The sequence below is a fragment of the Diadema setosum genome, chromosome 3 (genome assembly GCF_964275005.1).
Source record: "Diadema setosum chromosome 3, eeDiaSeto1, whole genome shotgun sequence".
Lineage (NCBI taxonomy): Eukaryota > Metazoa > Echinodermata > Echinoidea > Diadematoida > Diadematidae > Diadema > Diadema setosum.
The window spans coordinates 43,991,094-44,010,001 of NC_092687.1; the positions used below are offsets into that span (position 1 = coordinate 43,991,094).

An 18,908-nucleotide genomic window follows, 5' to 3' on the forward strand; every position below is an offset into this window, starting at 1 on the left:
ATTTCACGTAGATCTTTGTGAACACAAACTACTCTTTGGGAGACTATCCGCGCAATATCTAACCCATGTTTTATTATAGTACTGTATACGCATGTGTATAAATGATATACCAACTTCATAATCCGTTTGTGAATACGTCTTGGATACGTGAATGAATCCGTCTTCACACTCTCATAATAATGTATGCATCAATGATACCTACATAGCTACGCACACTGATGATAGATGATACATACATACAACGTTGTACAGTACGTACACTCTAACATAAATTTGATAAAAGCATACATCCATACATACATTTGTATATAGGGGCCTATACGCGCATTGGTTCGTCATGTACGTACAGACTTACATGAATTTCATTGGTAAGGATATACAGTGTACAATACATACAAACATACATTCATACATAGCTACGCACACTTATAAATGGTACATACACACGTAAAGTCTTACATGAATTTCATGAGAAAGGAGTTGCAATCATACATCCATTCATCCATGTATGCATCTAGCTTGATCTCTTTATTCCCCTCTCAAACCATTCATTCATTCTCTGTCGTCAAATTAAACAAAGTTCTGAACACCATCAATACACTCACATCTTAAGACCTGCAACAGTTTGCCTTACACATGAATAGTATTAGCATCCGTCTCTTACTTCACAATTATACACGAAATTACACGGTTTTCACCTACACATGTGCACACAATCATACATACGTACATAATATACACGCATACATACATACATACAAACACAAGCGTCTCGATGTCACGTCCGTCACGCATACATACATACAAACACAAGCGTCTCGATGTCACGTCCGTCACTCGCCTATCTTCGTTTTTCGCCTTCAAACCATTGCTCTACTCTTTTAGTTTAAAAGTTAAATTACAGGCGCTTTTGTCGATATCCTTCCCTATACACTTGAATAAACTGTTTATAAATCGTATAAAATTCGTCACCGTGATTTCTATTCTGCCCTTCTCTTCTCTCTGTCGGACAAATTGAGAATTTAAACAACTTTAATACACACTTTAAATAGAGAAACGAGACAAGTTTGATAGAAATGTGATTGTTCAATCTTCAAAAGAAGTCTTTACTGCGTAAAATGCGTTTACAATGACAATCCTATATACTATCGCATTAAGGCTTAATTGTAATCATGCAGTCCTTTCATCACTCAAGTCTAAACTGATCATGCTTTGATCCAATAAATTGGAAAAAGAAGCAAAGTAATGCCGGGTTTTGAAACCAGTAAACCATACTTGTGAGGGTTTCAAGTAATTGTCCTCATGTCGGGGACTAAACGTCTCTTCCTTCAACTGTCTTTCAGCACTAAGAACAAGGTCTGACAACAACAACAACAACAACAACAAAAATAGGAAGATGCAAGATCCAATACTCAGAAACATAACTTCTTCTTTTTTTTTTCTTTTTTTTTTTACCTATATCAGTTCATATACAGTCGACATCACTTACGTTATTACAAATATGAGAAATATTTTGGTTTTCTGTTCATCATCAATTCTGTTCATCATCATCAACCTTACTGCTCTTAAATCTCGCATGTTGATGTGAAAGTGTGATTTTTTTTTTTCTCCGTGCGGGAACCCAAACTTGAGTTACGATTAATTTGAAAAAAAAAAAAATGAATAAAAGAGACCAGTAAATTTATTTTGATTACAGATCATGCCCATTTTAACCCTTACTGTACTGGGCTATTTGGCTCCATGAAAATGCTGGGGGGGGGGGGGGGGGGGGCTGGGAGGGCCCCCCCCCCCATTGATCTCGGAAACGCAATGGCCGATGAACTTGCATGATGAACTTGAAATTTTCATGCTGATAGATCTTCGCGTGCTGAATCTGATGGTGTAATTTATTTTAATCAATTATGAAATTTTTGGCATAATTAGCTAATTAATTATTCATAATGCATATTTTATGCATTTGGGGGATATTTTCATAATTTCAGCCTAAACAGGTACAAAATTACATGAAAACTGTGTAATAATGAAGAATGATGTTTCCCAAATGTGAAATAAATCAATTCTTATCTATTTTTATAATTACAGCAGATTTGCATAAACTATTAATATGCAAATTTAATACTTATGAATTTTTGCATACTTTTGAAATGTATGACGTACTAAAATGAAACTGGAAGTAAAATTATCTTTTTACAGGACCCAATGGGCACTACCATACTTTTCAACTGTATTCTAATGTCCCTGATATTGTAAACTTGAAGTATAATTTATGCAAATTTATGTAAATTTATCATTTTTAAAATAAAAATTAGCTTATATGTGATTTTGCGTGCAAAATATAAGAAAAATCAATGAATACAAAAAGTATAGAAATGTGAGAAAAATTTAAAAGTTATTTGCCATAATTGAAATTAACTTTACAGAATCATGTTTTTTGTCTCAAAAAGTGAAAATATCACTGTAATTCTTTTGTTTTTCCAATGTTTTTATTTCTTTTGTTTTTACTGTTTACATTTGTTATGTATTTTATTGTTTTCTAAGAGTGCCCAGTAAATCATGTGGAAGGATAAGAGTTATTTGAATCATCTATGTGGATAAAATCTCAATTTCCCCCTCAGAAAGAGAAAAAAAAAACGAGAAAAAAAAAACTTTTTGTTATGTTTTGTATTGTTTTTATTTCTTATGTTTTCTATTGTTTGATATTCCTTATGTATATCATTGTTTCTAAACTTTGCCCAATTTATTTCAGAACAATATAGAAGTATGAACCAAGTGGAAAACCAATTCCTGAGCAAAATTTATAAAGTAATGCAAGCCATGGTCTATTGACAGTATGTAACTGTACACAAATATATGCAGCAATTAGCCGTTTTAATGACATGCGCATACTAATTGGCCCCTAGGTAGGTCCGATATGGACAATCGAGTGGTACCAAAATGTGCGCAAGACTTCAGGGGAAAAAGTCATGAAGCGAGAATCCGAAATTCCCAACGGTCGCGATGCAATCGCCAAAAGTATGGAGGGGGGGGGGGGGGGGGCTTCCCAGGCCCCCCCCCAGTGCAGTTAGGGTTTAATACTAAGTAAACAAAGTATACCATTATGTAATTCAGGGGCGGATCCAGGAATTTCGTAAAGAGGGGACGTGCTTACAAAAATAAAGGGGGGCGCAGGCACCCCTCCCCCCATTTTTTTCTTTTTATTTCTTTTGTTTCAACAAAAAATGAAGGGGGGGGGGGACGTGCGCCGGTTGTGGTCCTCCCTGGATAGTGTAGGATCGATCTCGACTGAAATATGGATCTAAGACTTTATGAACTACACTCCTGTCACATCCGTCAGTGGGGAATTTTCTTTGTCGAACGAAATGGCAAACATGAATATGAGACCACGACTCGAGTTTATGCTCTCCATCTATAAGAAAAATACACAAGATAAGGACAGAAACAATTTGAAGGTTAGGACATTAGACGGACACATCTGAATATAGGAAAATGCCTCTATCATTTAAAGCGTTCAGATATACAGGTAAAGCCTCAAGAGGCTATACAAATTAGGTTTTTATGTTTGCATGTGATCATTACTACATCAGCAAACCGCACAAAACGCTTTGAAAAATCGCATTGAAATAGAAAGCTCAGTTATTCTTGGTTATTGTTACGAGGGAATCGTTTCCAAGGCCGTTGTCTCAAAATAGTGTTGCTACTCTACACTTTGATAGAAACCGGTCACGGAGGACGAGTACAAGATGGAGACGTATTTCTCTCATTCACGCGTCGAGTCAGTATTGAATAAAGCTTTCAAATTATAAAACCTGTCACCCTTAGCTCTCCTTTGCTATTACTTCCATCCATCTTAAGAGTGGCAATAAGGAAACTTCAACAAAGCTAAATATCAAAGATCCGAAGGAGAGGAAGAGGAAGATGCCAATGAGAAATAAGAATGAACTGAATAGGCAAGAAAAGAGTGGGAAGAAGAAGATATAGGCAAAGAGGTAAAAGAGTAAAAAATATTTTGAAGCACTTCAAGGGGGTGTAGGAGGCAGGATAGAAAAAGAGAAAGAAAAAGTACCGGTAAGGAAAAAGAAATGAGAGGAAGAAAATGTAGTAGAAAAGGAAGAAAAGGAAGTCTATAGTACCTCTTCAGAGGATGATAATTTTTCTCCTTTTCATCACCACGATTACATAGGTCATCACCGACATGAACAACGCTGTGAAGAGCAAGGCGTACGTGGTCGACGACTTCTGAAGAGCTCCGCGATGTAGACAAGCAATGGGACCTGTATGGCCAAACCAAAATAATGACCGTAATGTTTTGACAGAGCACAATTAACGGGATAATCGAGGATAAACGGACAAGTCCCAGACTATTCTGTACACACGTCTTTTCATATACTTTATCTACGTCGTACATTGTCATTTCAAGAACATATCATAACCATATTCAAAACAAGAGTGAAAAAATGACACAAAGCCTCGAAAGTAAATTGAATTAGTTTGAATAAATTTTTTAGGTATAAATTTGAATATGATAGGAATATTGAAAAAAATATATCATTCAGCATGTATGGATGAAGGTTAGAGTCAAACATAAGACAAAATTGGAGCTATCATCCACATTTTTTTTTTACATTTTTTATTTTTTTTTTTACACGCGTGCTCTATGAAAGTCCAGAGGCGAATGAAATCATATAATAACAAAAGTAGATTAACCTCTCTCCGAGCCGAAAGTCGAACAGTACTCGAGACTGGTGAAGGTCCAACCAATCCCGTTCGTCCCCGAGCATGTGATATTGATGCACCTGTTGTGTGGGTGTGGTCTGAAGAGAGCCGAGGTGATGCTGGACGAGGAGAGCGTGGTGTTGTCGACTGCGATGGTGTATGTGTGAAGGTGTGGGGAGGGCTGGTCCTCGGGACTAATGTGACACGTGATAACGAGAATGACCTGGCTTCCTTCCCCATTGATCTCCTGGGTCTCGATGGAGAGTATGTCACTCGCTGGAGGCGCGTGACCTAAGAATTAAAAGAAAAAAAAACACAACGCATATAGTTGTACATAATCTGTTTGTTTTGTTCTTTTTTTTTGACTGTGTCTTTAATTTTCAGGTACTTCGCAATCTCCCCAACTCATGAACATCCTTGATGAACAAAATGAAGATCCCCCATCAAGAATTTGAGGAGTCAAAGGTGAACAAAGTCCATTGAACGGTTGAAGGAGAATTATCCTCATTGTATTCTATTAACGGGCCAGACACTGACGAGTTTGGTTGACGATGCACATAGAATCATTATGTTTACAAAATTTGCATTGTTTATCCAAAAACATGTAATTAACACCTTAACACTCCCGAGAAACATTTGAATCTTAAAATTTAAACCTTCCTTGTATAAAAATCAAGTACAACAACCTACTCTACAACCATGGCCCTTGTGTTCACGTGAACAAATTTGCTACTGCCAATTGAAAACAGACTAGTTCGGGATATGAAAAAAGATATTAATATAAAAATCTTATAGGGATAAGACCGATACTTGCCTGGATTTCTTTAATCATAGCAATTGCATGAATGGAGTATAGACTACAGTATATAATACTAGTGGATCAACGTGCAATTACCAGCAATAAAGGTATAGTACTAACGAGTTTGGTATATTGTCAATCCTTACATAAAAAAAAAAAAAAATGGCTTCATGTCAATCGCATTTGGAGAGAAAAACGTATAATAATGAAGTGAAATTGATTTTTCCTTGTACTAATCACAAAAGCTTTGGGATTCAAAAATTACGATATCATGGAACGTTTTATTGTCTTACGGTTGCGTCTTGGACAGTAAATCTTTGTAGCGTTCGTCCTTCCGATGTCGTTGATACCGGTGCAGGAGATTTCAACGCATTCACTCGGAATGGACTCAAGGATCAAGGAAGGGGAGCTTGAAGCTGACTCGATGACGTCATTCACTGCAATCTCGTATATTCCCACTGGTGGAAATGGTTGGTCACGTGGGTCGACGTCACATGTGATCCTGAGGCCATTAATTTCTTGTCCGTCCTCGTTGTCAACGATCTTGATCAAGATGATATTGTCTGCTGGACGGTCTGTCGAGACGACGAGAGTTAGATGTACACGGATGATAAAATTCATCCTCATATTTCATTCAACGATGTTGATAGAATTGAGTACATTGAATAATCAAAAAAGTATGATCCAATGTTATCTGCTTTTTAAAGTTAATCCTGAAATTATCCATTAAATTGTCATCAGCAAGTATTGATATAGCTTTTAAAGCATGTACGTAAAATCTGCTCATCATAGGGTGCGTTTATCAACTCCTTTTCTCGGCAGAAACAGGTTTTCCAAACAGCTTTCAAGGAATTTTTACGGGCTGATAAACGCAAAGCTGTTTTGAAAGCCCTTTCGGAAAGCCTTTTCGAAAGGGTGCGTTTATCAACTCTCTTTTTCTCGGCAGAAACAGGTTTTCCAAACAGCTTTCAAGGACTTTTTACGAGCTGATAAACGCAAAGCTGTTTTGAAAGCCCTTTCGGAAATCCTTTTCGAAAGGGTGCGTTTATCAACTCTCCTTTTCTCGGCAGAAACAGGTTTTCCAAACAGCTTTCAAGGACTTTTTACGAGTTGATAAACGCAAAGCTGTTTTGAAAGCCCTTTCGGAAAGCCTTTTCGAAAGCCGCAAATTTGTGGCTTTCCAAACAGGTTTCCTAAACAGGTTTTCAGAAACCTGTTTGTAAAAGCCTTTTGAAGTTGATAAACGCAAAGGTGTTTTGAAACGGCTTTGTAGTATTGTACTGCAGTTACGAACGATGCGAACCTTATGTGACCTCTTCTCCTCGGGTCGAATTGCGCAATGCAGCTGTGCAGTGACATTCCAGTTATCGTGTTCGCGAAGAGAGTTGATAAACGCAACTATTTTGGAAGCCGTTTCTAAAGGGCTTTGGAAAGGGCTTTGGAAAGGGCTTTGGAAAGAGCTTTTGAAAGCCGTTTAAACAGGAGAAAGTTGATAAACGCAGCCAAAGTCTCATGCCGCCACTAAGGCTGCGTTTATCAACTTTCCCCTGTTTAAACGGCTTTCGATAGCCCTTTCGAAAGCCCTTTTCATAGCCCTTTCGAGAGCCCTTTCCAAAGCCCTGACTGCCTGTACTATTAATGTGCCGCTTGTTTTCTAAGAAGGGACGGCGAAAAGCAATTACCATCATAAAGACATATCTTCCTTTGAGAGTGACGAGTCATGATACAATGCCACATGGATCAATTGTCTTCCTATCTGTGAGGCTGCTCCAGTTTAGCATATACTTCAAATATTTCTGAGTGGCGGCATGAGACTTTGGCTGCGTTTATCAACTTTCCCCTGTTTAAACGGCTTTCGATAGCCCTTTCCAAAGCCCTTTAGAAACGGTTTTAAAAATAGTTGCGTTTATCAACTCTCTTCGCGAACACGATTTTTTTTAACTGGCCTGTCACTGCACAGCTGCATTGCGCAATTCGACCCGAGGAGAAGAGATCATAAGGCGTGCTGAAGTACGAGACTACAAAGCCGTTTCAAAACAGCTTTGCGTTTATCAACTTCCAAAAGGCTTTTACAAACAGGTTTCTGAAAACCTGCTTAGGAAACCTGTTTGGATAGCCACAAATTTGGGGCTTTCGAAAAGGCTTTCCTAAAGGGCTTTCAAAACAGCTTTGCGTTTATCAACTCGTAAAAATTCCTTGAAAGCTGTTTGGATAACCTATTTCTGCCGAGAAAAGAGAGTTGATAAACGCACCCTTTCGTAAAGGCTTTCCTAAAGGGCTTTCAAAACAGTTTTGCGTTTATCAACTCGCACAAATTCCTTGAGAGCTGTTTGGATAACCTGTTTCTGCCGAGAAAAGGAGTTGATAAACGCACCCTAAGAAATGTTTGAAGTATGTGCTAAACTGGAGCTACCTCACAGATAGGAAGACAATTGATTCATGTGGCATTGCATCATGACTCGTCACTCTCAAAGGAAGATATGTCTTTATGATGGTACATGTAATTGCTTTTCGCCGTCCCTTCTTAGAAACCAAGCGTCACATTAATAGTACAGGGCTTTGGAAAGGGCTATGGAAAGGGCTTTTGAAAGCCGTCTAAACAGGGGAAAGTTCATAAACGCAGCCATAGACACGAACAATCATTTCCCAAAAAGCGACAAAGCTTCCATGCATGTTGCCTAACGAACAGGTAATATAATTTTGGCGCCTCGTGTGTCCTGCACTAAATTGCAGCAAGTTCGTTCTGAACACCAACAATCTTTAATTTTACATCATAAAAAATAACCATAGGTATTTTTTTTTTTTTTTTTTGGGGGGGGGGGGGAGGGCTTGCTACTTTACATTTCTGGGATCAAGGACATTCTTAATAATTGCATCATATGCATATTATTATCTTCTCAGGAAAGTTATGTAATGTCATAATCATCGCATGCCTGGCAAACCTGCATAGCTTTCAACAATACTCCGAGAGAACCGAACAAACATGATATCATTTGGACTTCCGCGCAGATCCTAGTAGATCAGATATTGAATTAAATTAAATTACTTACGCTGAACTTCCAAGGTTCGGGACCGTTCACTGCCGATGAGATGACACTGAAGTATGCCCCCATTATCAGCTGCGGTTGGAGCGAACGTCAGTTCGCTACGAACGTTGTAATATGTAAAACGATTGATACGGTAGGCGAGACCAGAACTAGCAGACTCGTTGACAGCATTATCGCTTCCTTTAATACATGAGGAACAGAGTGGGAAGAAACCAACAAACCGAAAAGAATTTTAATAACATTGGAAGATTTACTTTGTATTTGTACATAGATAATCGTCAGAAGGTTTGTCAATGCCTATTATCGAGCTTTCGATTAAGGACGAAAGAGAAAGAGGAAGGGAAGCATGGCGTGAAATCATTTTCCGCATTTGCAAAACCAAACATTTCTCAATCCTGTTGATTTTTAGGACGGTTTTCGGTGGAAATAGCTTCCGGTCGGAATAATAGAACAGCGCAGCTACCCGCCACACGTTTAGGTTTACAGCAAGTGCGCGTGTATGACAGCTACGCATTCAATATGTTCGCATTAACTCTCGCCGGATAGTTTAGTTGGTTGTTTTATTGTTCTTTTAGTGATGAACAAATTTTACAATGACACTCGTTTCAAGCAAAACAGGTCGAATTTCTGAGGTTCATGCCGTTGAGATAGCATCACCACGTACGTCGTGAAAGAACAAGTTGTCTTAACACACTCGTATGAGCCAGGGTAGCTTGGTTTCAAAATGTTATGTACTGGTAGTCGTATTTTGAAAACATTTTTGGTAAGATTTTCTTCCTATTCTAAAATCAGGAATTTTTCCAAAAAAAAAGTACACCGTATTCTGAAAATCTGTCTTACTTTATTCCTAACCTTTTCAATAACTTTTATTTCCTATCAAATTTGCCTACAGATGGGAAGAAATGGGAAAATATTCTAATGAGTATGATATCTAGGAAGAAAATAATTTCTGACCTTGGAGGAAATTGTTATATTCTAGAATGCACTTAATTGGAAATGATTTAAGAAAAGCTATTAGGAGAGCCTTTACCCTGTCCTAAATTCCGTTAATATACTAATTAAAGGAACAGGCGAATAAATAAAGGCAAAACATCATGCCAGACCTTTGATTTCGCCGAATAACAAGTTAACGTATTATTCAGTTTTGCTCTCTGGTTATTTCAAATATAAAAACTATTAACTACGTTCATATGAATAAACTGTACAGGTGAATCATCGTTTAAAAGTGTTCCTGTTTATTATTCAATTCATTTTGGTTATTCATTCATTTTTTGTTCAAATGTTCTTGTTATATGATTGTTTGCCACGAAAGTTTTTTTTTCTTTTTCTTTTTCTACTGACAAAACAAATACATGTAGTTACGTATTCGGTTGTGTAGACCGGCAGGTCCCATTCCGTGAATTTGTGTTTAAATGGTGTTAATGTGTTGGCCAACATGTTTTATGGAGTTTGTTTTTTTTTTTTATAATTATTCTCAGGCTGCACAAAATGCATGAACTGAGCTTTGATAAATGCAAGGCAAACAACTCTTTGCCAATGTGTTTTCTAAATCTTAAATGTACAGATCCTTCTTTTTTATATATACATTACTTGATAGCTATACATGAATGTATGCCTAAACTAAGTATTGATGTGTGTACATATTCTCTGAAAGAATTATCCGCGTAGGTTCAATAGCGTTCGCTTGTTACTGTACATACGCACAGCAAACAGGCGTAGATGGTAGCGCTGGCCGCCACGCTGCCCTCGGGCGCCGGCCCGCTGGTCGATCGTGTAGCTAACTGGATGTATCCAGCCCGCGCGCCAGCTGCCGGCCACATACCGTTAATGTACCACACGCGTGTAGCAAATGTATAATACACTGACTAATTTATTTTTGTTAAAAAAAAAAAAACAACAACAACACTCCACAATTTCTGCGATTCTCTTTTAATATTTCTTTCTTTGTAAGTAGTACACGGGTGAAGACAAAAATGTGTTTTTAACCAGACGTCATAATTTCGTAAGGATATTATCGCACTGGTTAATTTTGCATAATACCAAACAAAATTTGTAATTTTATTTGCTTTAATATTAGAAAATGCAGTGGGCGGGAATAAGGATGTCCTAATTTTTCCATGGAACAATTTCAGAATACCAATTCTGTCTTTCATAGGCACTTCTGAACTGTCTGACTTAGAATTATGGAAAAAAAGAGAAGATTTTCAGAATAGTATAGGTCCTACTATACCCTAGGACTCGTGCCCGACATCGCGCTGGGCCGGGCGATCATTCTTTTACTTGTAAGTAGGACAAGTTGTAGTTTCGTATCGCCTCGTATTGTGATATTTATACATTTACAAACTCGCCCTCAATATTTCACAACCTAAAACAGATTGTCTGAATCTCGTCAAAGTCTGGTAAAAGTTGAATATTTACTGTTAAGACACTTTTACCCATTTCGAAATAACTCGATGGTTTGAATCGAAACTCTGCGCTGCACTCAAACAGTTGGCCGCGGTATGGTAGTGTACAGGTACACGGCAGCGTAGTACATTCATTTCTAAATGAGTCTAAAAGTGAAAAAATTAACAACAAATATTCAACTTTTACCAGACTTTGTAGACTCAGTTGTAGGGACTTTCGTTTCAAATTTGTGTGGCGATGCAAACCACACTACACAATCACTGTGCCTCCCGCTAGATTGTGCATTGATTTAGACGTACAAGCTTGTACATACAACACTGTATGAATTGGCTTAAGATAAAGAGAGAGGGAGAGAGAGGGAGAGAGAGGGAGAGAGATGAAGAAAGAAACAAAACTCGAGCGAGAGACTTCTTTAATTCAATCTTAATCATTTTTTTTTTATCTTAGATTTTTATATTATTATTTTCATTTCTGTAACTTGGTCTGAGTTACTCAGTAGCCTACATTATGAAATGCGTGAATAAATGAATCAAACTTACGGTCTCCTTCACACCTCACTCCGGCGTCTTGTCTGTGAGTACAGCCATGACATCCCCATGGCCTACGAAGGCAATAAACCAGAGAGTTTTCCGTTCCATCACAGTAAGCCACGTAAAACCAGATTGGTCCAGATCCCTGCCCAAAGTGCGATGACCTATAACTAGCTGAGGCCGATGAGTAGCCGAGATCTCTGCACACCACGTGCGCCTCTCTCATATCCCAGTCATAGCCACACACCGTGCCCCACTGCCCGTTACACGATATCTCAACTCGGCCTTCATTTTGGGTTGATCCACCAACCAGCCTCACTGTAATAAACATGAGATAAAAAGATAAATAGATAGATAAATGGCATTTATCGAAATCACATGATTGGCAACCAAAAGGTTGAATTGTAATATGAGTTAAATAAGTCATTGCATGACATGGTTTGATACACACGACTATTTGTAAATAACTACAAATGAACACAACACTCGAAACCAAACAAAACCCTTGACACACACAAAACTTGAATAGGCCCTATATCATTTTACAGCATTCCAATGCAGGCTTAACATATTCATTCATTTGCGAATATCTTCATATTCACACACAATAATCTGAGGTTTGGTGTTCCAAGTGTGTCGTGTGTCTTCAGGTCGATGTTTAGCAGTGACATCTCAGAGATCACAAACGACGCCTCTGACACGAACAAACAGAGAGGTCTTCTTGAAAGTACGGCAACACGTCAAAACTCCATGATGTTAACATTAACATTCTGACACCGTCCTGAAATGAGAATGAATAACGTTAGACATTTAAATTGAAATAACAAAGTGAAATAGTAATCTCTTAATTGTTCTCTTCTCTATAAAACTAACTTTTTACAGACCCAATGTCGTATGAATGATTGTGAGAACTTACCGGTAGGCGGTAGATCTAGGCCTACATTACAATTAAAAGTTTCCTTTACGCCCACGATAAACCCAATAACAATAAATCCTACAAAGGTAATGTTACTGTCTAAAATAATAGTCAAACCACATCCCTTGCAGTAAAGCATAATTTTCGTTTTTGTTTCATTTCGCTTTGATCAAGACACAATGAAATCAACTGAACGTAGTGTTTTGTAACTTGCACATGCTGAGCCTGTAAACAACATAGGGCCTAACGTGTTAGGCCTACTAGAGAACTATTTACGCTCTAGATTCTAGTGTACTGGCAACCCCTTACCAAGCAATAATCAACCTTTTAATACACTATCAACAGGGGCTTACTTTACAATCCCCTTATTAGATTTACACGTTTATTTTCTCACGCCTACACCCTCATGATCACGACAGCATTTCAATGAACCTTATACCTTCAATCCCAATAGTTTACACGTTCACTAAACCTCATTATTTTTTCCAAACCTGCCATCAACTTTAGTCTACATTATCCCACCGAATTTCTTTCGCCCAAGCGTCTTGCAGCCGACATACATACACTACGCGCACAAAACTATGCAACATACGGTACACTGCGCGACGTGTCACTGTGGATGAAATACTACACTAGGCCTAGTGGAAATGCAACTACAATCCCACTGTAGGACCCTAGCTGCAGCAGGAGCCGGCAACTGACAGCTAAAATCATATCCTAAAAATAAGCATTGCTTAGCATCATCGCCCTCAAACATTATACAATGAACATACACTGGTAATAATAATCTTAATTGCCATTATAATACCCCGAAATACAGCTTTAAATATCCCTTTACAAGAGGCTCGACTCACCATCCTGTTGGATCTGGGATCAAGGCTTTATAGCTAGCAGCAGCTTCTGGCTATCGCTAGTCTAGCTTCTCATCATCAATGATCATCGTACACTCCATAAAGATGGCCAACTCTCGGTCGAAAAGTGAAACGCTGGGAGGAGTGCGCCAACTAGCGTTCAGCGGGGATATACTTCAGCGGGTGAAGTTTTCAGGCCATGTACTATGCAGGTGCCTGTATGAGCATGCACTTTTAAGAGTTTCGCGATATGTTTGTATGAGACCAAAGACAGGCTATTGAAGAAAATAAAGAAAGAATTTTCTGTAGATCTAGAGAATCATGAATAAATATAGGAATTGGTGCAGTGCATTAATCTGCACCAATAGCTACACCAAACCATCAACAGGTTCATCATTATTTCGATTTACAAGTTTCCAAGTTGGGTTGTAATAGGTTCCTATACTCTTATTATACAATAATATTTAGTAGCCTATATATATAGTAACACCGACGTAGCCAGGTTAGGGGGAGGGTATTGGAGGAGGATGTCCCCCCCCCCCTAACAAACACACACACACACACACACACACACACACACACGCACACACACACACACACATAGAGTGAGAACTTTTTTACACTTTGATGTTGTAAACGGTGCAATTTGATGCATTTTTGCGTGTTTTATCAATTTAAGACGGTCCCACTGGTTTAAGAAGGTAGCAGTATTTTGATATAGATTAGGCCTATTATTGAACAATTTGCCCCCAAAATGTTATCATAAATATATTTCTTGTATTTAGATGAATATCACGTTCAACCAAAAAAAGAAAAAAAATGAAAACGAGGGTGTAAGAGAGGGGAATATCTTCTCCAACAGGAGGATGATTTTGCATTTTCAGACCTGAAATTCAGCGATCTGGTGCAAATTATAAACCTTTGATGAAATACTTACAATTTTTCCCGAAAAAAAATTAATAAATGATGCAAGTAAATAAGGTTTTTTTCAAGGAAGTGTTAAAAGCTAAATCACGAAATTTGGCTTTTATTCCGCGTGTGCATCATCACTGTGTATGTTAAGGTCTAGATGGGGGAGGGTGTGGGAAGGGGTGCCCCCTCCCACATCCGACGGAGATTTTGCGTTTTAAGAATTGAAATAAAGTGATCTGGGCACATTTTTTTTGTGTGTGAAAAATTCGGAAATTGCCATGAAGGGGACCAAGCAATGAGTAGGTGGCAAGATACGTCTCCCATATTCGAGGGAGCTTTTTAATTTGAACTGAAAATCAACGATCTGGCGCACACTTTTGCTGGAATATCTTGAATTGTCAATCAGAGAAGTGTAGCAAGTAGGCCTTTGTGGAAGGAGACAAAGGAGGAGGATGTGGGAGGGGATAAGCCTTATTCCACCTCCTATCAACACGAGGGAGACTAATTGCAGTTAAACGTTCTGGTGCACACATTTTGTCGTATTTGGAAAACTCTCAATGTTCAAAGTGTGACCATAGAGTGGGGGGGGGGGGGATGATTTATGATAGTCACCATCACATACAATCACGATTACAAGCCCACAACCGGACTGGCGCAATAGTTGGGGGGGGGGGGGGGGCTTGAGGAGCTTGGTGGGGAGCTGCCCCCGTTTTTTTTTTTTTTTTTTTCAGAGGACAAAGGGATTGAATGTTCGCATCCCCGACATTTCTTTTTTTTTTTTGGCATGAAATATAAGATGGGAGGGTTATCAGCCGACTTTCGGCCGAAAATTGCACGTCAAAAATATCAACACCTTTTTGTTGCTGTTTCGCTTTTCTTTTGTTTTCGTTTTGAAAAACGATTTTGACACCCTCACTTTTTAAAACATAGCCTCGCCCTGCAAAATGCGAAAATGGAATCAATGAAATAGTACATGTAATATGGATATTCATTTCTTTGTATGTAATAATTTTCTGATAACTTCTGCGTTTCTAGATTTTCTTCATTTAAGTCAATTAAAGTAATCATTACCAGGGGCATCGTTCAGTTTATACAATTGATGGGAGTGGACCAAAACATTAAAAAAAAAATCTGCGCGAGAGAGCGGAGTGACCGAGAGGGCGAAGGGAATGGAAGGGACATGGGAGTCGATCCGTTTTCACGATTGGGGGAGGGGAACTTAGAATTGAAATATCTGTACGAGGGTGTAGGAGAGGGGCCTCCCACGCTTAGAAGATTTTGGATTTTTAGACCTGAAATTCAGCGATCTGGAGTACACTTTTGGTGAAATGTTGGATTTTTTTCTATAAAAAGTAAGAAAAAGAAATGAAGAGTTTGTTTGCAAAAACCGATAAGTCCATATTTACCAAATGGAGATATTTGCGATTAATGGTCAAGAAAAATAAAGAGAATGATAAGAAAAATTTTGCTTCTTTTGACCACAACTTAAAAAATTAACCTTATTATGTAGTGACCGATATGTCATTTAAAAGGTATTTTGTATACTTTATGACAGAGACCGTACTTCAAAATCTTCAAAAATTATAGAATTATAGAATGATGCGCACTTTTTTTTTTGAATTATTCGGAAAATGATTGTCAATCCCCAAAGTGCTCACAGAGTCTAAATCAATGGATAACCTACAGCGATCGGGCGGGGGAATGGTAAATTAAACGAGGATTAGGGAACTTTTTTATTTAATAGAACTGAAGTCATGGATCTGATGCAAACTTAAATGAAACATTTTTGAATCTGTCAATCAAAATGTGCCAGGAAAAGGGCAGAAGTGTAGCGGCGGAGAATGTGAGAGGGGGATACCCCCTCCCACGCAGGAGAGATTTTGCTATTAAGAATTGAAATTTAACGATCTGCTGCACACTTTGAGTGAAAATTATAATCTTAATAAGAGGTTGAAAGGGAGCGGCTTAGTCATGCACATGCTTACAGTTAGGGCTCTAATACACGCAATTCCCCCCCCCCCCCCCGCCTTCGAAATCCCCGGTCCAAATCCTTTTTTTTTTTTTTTTTGGGGGGGGGGGGGGGAGTCCGACTGCCTCCATCGCCCCCCCCCCCCCTCCTTGGATACGCCGGTGCCTATTAGTCAAATTAGTCACTCTATGGCTATACTTGTCAAGTATATTCAGTTGAATAAAGAACCTAGGAATGTATAACTCAGAATTGATATTGTGTATTGCCATAATTTCATAAGGGTTGTTTCAATCATGAAAATCCAAATAAGCAGAATTCCAGTTTATATCTAACCCATCTCTCTGTTCTGTAAATGCAGTGTTGAATAGCAGTCACTGTTGTGCATGTGTAGCCTGAATGATCCGGGAAAGTTGTGAAAGCTCTCTTGAGAACTTTTGATTGAATTGAATAAAGTTATAGTCATGATGATAAGCTGTGATATTATTAGCTGCTAAAGGTCTGTTTATATTGTTCCTAAACATAAATATTTTTCTTCTAAAGAAAATGGCGAAAAATTAAAGTGAACGTGTATTGTGTCTAAGAAACTTTTGTAACTAAACTCGAAATTTTAACTTACAAGAGGTACCCGTAAAAAATGTTTTAAACCCTTTTTTGTCAATTCAAACCTTTATTTTTAATTTGCTTAAATTCAAAATATAATAAGCCTTATAAGAATTGTAGCATGATTTTCAAGCGAGGATATATAGCCATGCTTACTACAAAAATCAAACATTTCAGCGAACATGTGAAGTTGACAAAAATTCTTGCCATTTTCCTAAGGAGAAAAAATACCCTCATAGTTTTAGAGAAAATATGATATAACAGTGGATTCTTTGACTAGTTTTCACTCCAGAAATGTATACTTTCATTCACATAAAGAAGTAATGATTTGAAAGTAAGAGCGCTGAAAAGGCCTATAATTTAAAAATTCCTATAGGTTTACACAAGCCTGCCAGACGTCTAGACTGATTACTGGAAGTAGTTGGGTTTCAGTGCTTCCGACCCAGGTTCGATTATCCCCGCTCACCGCTAGAGGGCGGCAGCCACTTGCGTTTCATCAGCGGCCGTGTAAAATTGGGAGAGTTGACCATCTTTTGAGTGTACGATCTTTGCTTCTATACTATTTGCATGCTTGCTGCTAGCTAGCTACTAGCTAGCTAGCTACTATATACTAGTATACAAATGATGCACAGGATAGAGTGCGTTAGTGTAGGCGTAGTGCACTCGAGGGTATTTACAATTGTGAAACATGCACGAGGCGAAGCCGAGTGCATGTTGCACTACATTGTAAATACCCGAGAGTGAGCTACGCCTACACTAACGCCACGAAATAATCCTGTGCATCATTTGTTTTATAAAATGGGTCGAAAATTCGAAAACTAACATCATTTTTCAGCGTTTTTCACGTACCTTTGTGGGTCAAGACGTCCGAAGATGTTCGTCCCAAACTTTTACGCACGTCGCACTCGCGGAAGTCCCGCACATACAGTAATAAGTATAGACCGATTCAAGCGACTGTTCATGGAAGCGCGCCCTCTTAAGGCGACGCCATAACTGGGGGCCAACCAGGCCGGGTCGGCAAGCGCCCTGCGTGCATGGCAAGGGTGCCAGCGGCAGCCAGTGCTTTTACCACCCGGCGCCAGCCGGCCAGCAGCTAGCTATCTCTGGCGCTGGCAGCGATCGACGCATCTGGCTTTGTGACAACCAGAGTCTACTTTTTTTTTTCGCTAGCTAATTAAAAATAAACAAAATCACACAACTTATACCGACTATGAGCGAATGGATATATGACAAACGGCTGTAGCCAAAACTTGAATTTCAAGGTAAATATCGGTACGATCCGTGAATGTTTGTAGACTATTTCTTTGGCGATGACTTGGGTACTCGCGTGTAAGCCCCGTATATTCACATTTGTGTAAAAGAATAAAAACCGCTGGGGAGAATTATTGCTAGGCGCAGGCAGACGTCTTGCTAATAAGCCTAGGCTGTTGACAAGTTAACTGATATAATTAAATACAAATAATGAATAAGAATCTTAAGCTAGATATGGCGCAATAAATTGCAAGCTATCAGTTTTCACTTAACCTTTTTAGGGCAGGCTTTTGCTTTTACTCGGGAGTGTCGGGCCCGCAGGGTAGAATCTGTCTAACGTTAGACCTTGTCTTAGAAATCTAGGCAAGAGTCCAGACTAGATCTAGACCTATTGACTTCTATATAGAACCCTACATCCTATATCATTTTCGGTTGTCGATAACTTTAGGCAAGCCTAACTAAGTAAACCAAACGGAATATAAATCTAGGCGTTTCTAGGCCGTATATGCCTAAACTTAAGTTACGACTACGTCCCTGATGTCTACAACCAAAACTAAATAGGTCTAAGTAACCTTGTATAACATCACGCTAACGCCTAATATTATAATCTACAAAAGCGATTTTAAACCATACTTTGTTAGTATGATTATGAAACGGATGTTTGCCACCATCCATGGTTTAATATTTATAAGTATCACTTTATCAAAAGTCAAATTCAGAGTTCCAGGCCAAAATTGAATAGGCCTATGGTCAATCAGTGCTGAACATTGAAGAAGTGAAAACAATATAAGAATTTAATGCATCTTGAAACATTTATTTAGCTGTAGTGTAGGCTGTAAAATGTTTGTCATAATAATAAAGTCTAGCCAGGAAGTGTATTCTAACTATGGCAAATACGACACCAAGCATTAAAA

At 38.5% G+C, this 18,908-nt stretch overlaps 1 protein-coding gene across 1 annotated transcript; it reads right to left on the minus strand.

Annotated features, from left to right (window-relative positions):
- Positions 1–3,320: 3,320 nt before the first annotated feature.
- Positions 3,321–13,311, minus strand: LOC140226597 (uncharacterized). Its single transcript, XM_072307051.1, has 8 exons — positions 13,266–13,311; positions 12,102–12,276; positions 11,505–11,813; positions 8,563–8,739; positions 5,806–6,087; positions 4,705–5,004; positions 4,131–4,271; positions 3,321–3,406 (listed from the first exon to the last, which is right to left on the minus strand). The coding sequence occupies exons 3-7, from the start codon at positions 11,719–11,721 to the stop codon at positions 4,135–4,137; spliced, it is 1,113 nt and encodes a 370-aa protein (XP_072163152.1). The 5' UTR covers positions 11,722–11,813; positions 12,102–12,276; positions 13,266–13,311; the 3' UTR covers positions 3,321–3,406; positions 4,131–4,134.
- Between the last annotated feature and the right edge of the window lie 5,597 nt (positions 13,312–18,908).